The 2,767-nt window shown below is 25.8% G+C and overlaps 1 protein-coding gene across 1 annotated transcript in view; it reads right to left on the reverse strand.

Moving 5' to 3' along the window:
- Nucleotides 1–259: 259 nt before the first annotated feature.
- LOC126900786 (uncharacterized) overlaps nucleotides 260–2,767 on the reverse strand; it is a 30,661-nt gene continuing 28,153 nt past the window's right edge. The window contains exons 2-4 of the mRNA XM_050676724.1: nucleotides 1,070–1,908; nucleotides 650–771; nucleotides 260–583 (exon numbers count right to left, since the gene is read on the reverse strand). Coding sequence (XP_050532681.1) covers nucleotides 493–583; nucleotides 650–771; nucleotides 1,070–1,861 — 1,005 coding nt within the window. The 5' untranslated portion in view covers nucleotides 1,862–1,908 and the 3' untranslated portion in view covers nucleotides 260–492. The remainder of the gene's footprint in view (nucleotides 584–649; nucleotides 772–1,069; nucleotides 1,909–2,767) is intronic.

Genomic DNA, 2,767 nt, shown 5'->3' on the forward strand with positions numbered 1-2,767 from the left:
ATTATCCTCAAGTTTCTTATGGTTAAACAATATCTACAGATTTGCATCGAAGCTTTTCTTGTGATAGTGATTTTAATACGTCACCACTATGGCGCGACCCCATTGTGCTGAATTTTTTTTTTTAATTAATTAAAAAACTATTGCCAAAACATTGAAATACTAATTTCATATAAAGAAATTCATATTCCATTATTATCAAAAATATTTTTTTTTTTGTAATTATATCTTTAAACATACGTCTACTATTTATTATATTAAACAAATTAATCAAAAGAATTTTTATTTTATGACAATATATTGTTTATTGATTAACAATTACTTAAAAAATGATTCACAATATTTTTAAATCTTCATTTTTAACAATAAATTTAAGGACTTAGATATATTATAATGTATAGTAGGATTTTTTACTTAACACATTAAAATATGTGCAATATTAAATTTGAATAATAAATGAATAAATAGATTAATGAAATAGATTGTTCTAGTACCTTAAATGTAAGGATAGTAAAAATTTAATGAGTCAATATCTAATTGCATGCATTCCTCTGTATAATGACCATGCGTTAAGCAATAATAGCATCTATAGATAGAAAAAAATAACAAAATTTAATCTATTTTTTATACTGTTAAATCATTTAATAATTACCGTTGGCCATAAATATCTCCAACTATTTCAACATCTATGGCCCAATTCGGCTGTGAATCATTGACCACAAACTTTGCTTTTTGTGGAGATTTATAATATTTATAAGTACCAACAATATCTTTCTAAATAAAAAGACAATTTTAAAGGATTTTTGTATTTTTTTGAAATAAAAAATATATATTATCAACTTCATGTCTAAACCGAGAAACATAATTTTTGAGGAAAACAAAAATGCGCTATTTTTATATAGTTTAAAGTAAATTTTTTTATGTTTAATGCCTAATTACTACAAAAAAAATTTAAGATTATTTATTTTGGTATACGAATACTTAGTTTAATTAATTTATGTATTAAAAACTTGACTAGTTTTTTTAAAACGCAGGTTTTGTCATTTATATGACAATAAACTAATATGCCTACCTTATAGAATTTATAACATTTTCCATTTTTTGAAATTATTCTACCGGCTTCATTATTCATTCCAAAATAGCGTATAACACCTTCTTCGTGTTTACGCGTTTCCATGGACACTTCTTCATCAATAGGTGTTACTTCCAGTTCTGGCGAATCATTATTTGGGTGATCCTCTTCAGAAAAAATATAAGAAATGCAAAGGTCATTCATATCTTCAGGTAAATACATATTTTCCTCAGTAATCATATCTTCACCATTCTCTTGCTTAACTGCCAACAAATCTTCTATACAATCAATTTTGAGCTCTGGGGTACTATTATTTGAGTGATCCTGTTCAGTAAAAATATAGGAAATGCAAAGGTCATTCACATCATCGTGTAAATTCATATTTTCCTCAGTAATCATACTTTCACCATTCTCTTGCTTAACTGCCAACAAATCTTCTATACAATCTACTATGAGCTCTGTTCCACTATTATTTGAAGGATCCTCCTCAGTTAAAGTATTGGAAATGCAAAGGTCATTCATATCTTCAGGTAAATACATATTTTCCTCAGTAATCATATCTTCAACATTCTCTTGCTTAACTGCCAACAAATCTTCTATACAATCAATTTTGAGCTCTGGGGCACTATTATTTGAGGGATCCTCCTCAGTTAAAGTATTGGAAATGCAAATGTCATTTGTATCTTCAGATAAATTAATATTTTCCACTACAATCATATCGTCACCATTATCTTGTTTTACAATTGACACACTATCTACTGACACTTCATTTTGTACATCGATATCATTCATTTGTGTTGTGCTACATTCTATGTTTTTAACATCTAGTTGTACATCACCTGACATAATTTCTAATTAATATTTCGAATTTCATTATTATTATAGTCTACACAATTATTACAAAATTATATATTTTTGATAATATGAACATAATATCTTACTAAAATTCCATTAAAAGTGAATTTTTTAAAAGTTAATTGTTACAATAGTGACACTACAGGGATATATTATTATATTTACTAAGCAACTAGACTTAAATAATGAAATCTAAGGCTAAATTTGACATAAGGTCAAAAATTTAATTGAGATTTGGTTATAATGATTTCAAATTAAAATATTACGTAGAACAGTGTTATTAATATTAATAGTTGTACTTAAAAAATTGAATTATGGTATGTCAATGTATTATTAATCACTTAAACTTGTATAATTTTTGCATATGAAAAATCATAACAAATACATTAAGTAATTGAAAAATTAAGGTAGTAATTAATTAAGTAGTATTATATTTTTCAAAGTTTTACTGCAGAAACGAAATATTTTTTCTTTTAGTAACATTCCTATAATAACTATATAAAATGAGTATCCTATAAGTCCTTTTTTAAGTTACTGTCCAAAAATATCAATATTACACTATTTGAGGGATGCTAAGAAGGAAGATAGGGGTTCTGACAACCCTTTTGAGAATAAATAACGTCTTATAGATACATTTTTATTTTTATTGGAGGTGTTAGCAAAATATTATTGATTGTTTGTTGCTGCTTCAAAATAATCAAATAAGCGACAGTTGGTCAGAGCTAACAGTACACAAGAATTTTCTGAGCATGAACTTTTAAATTTTTAAGTACACATTACTATGACAGATAATGAGTGAAATAAAAGTTTTAACTATCTAGACGTCTTAACATTTGTTAAACC

The sequence above is a fragment of the Daktulosphaira vitifoliae genome, unplaced genomic scaffold (assembly GCF_025091365.1).
Source record: "Daktulosphaira vitifoliae isolate Bord-2020 unplaced genomic scaffold, ASM2509136v1 Scaffold_3, whole genome shotgun sequence".
Taxonomy (NCBI): Eukaryota; Metazoa; Arthropoda; class Insecta; order Hemiptera; family Phylloxeridae; genus Daktulosphaira; species Daktulosphaira vitifoliae.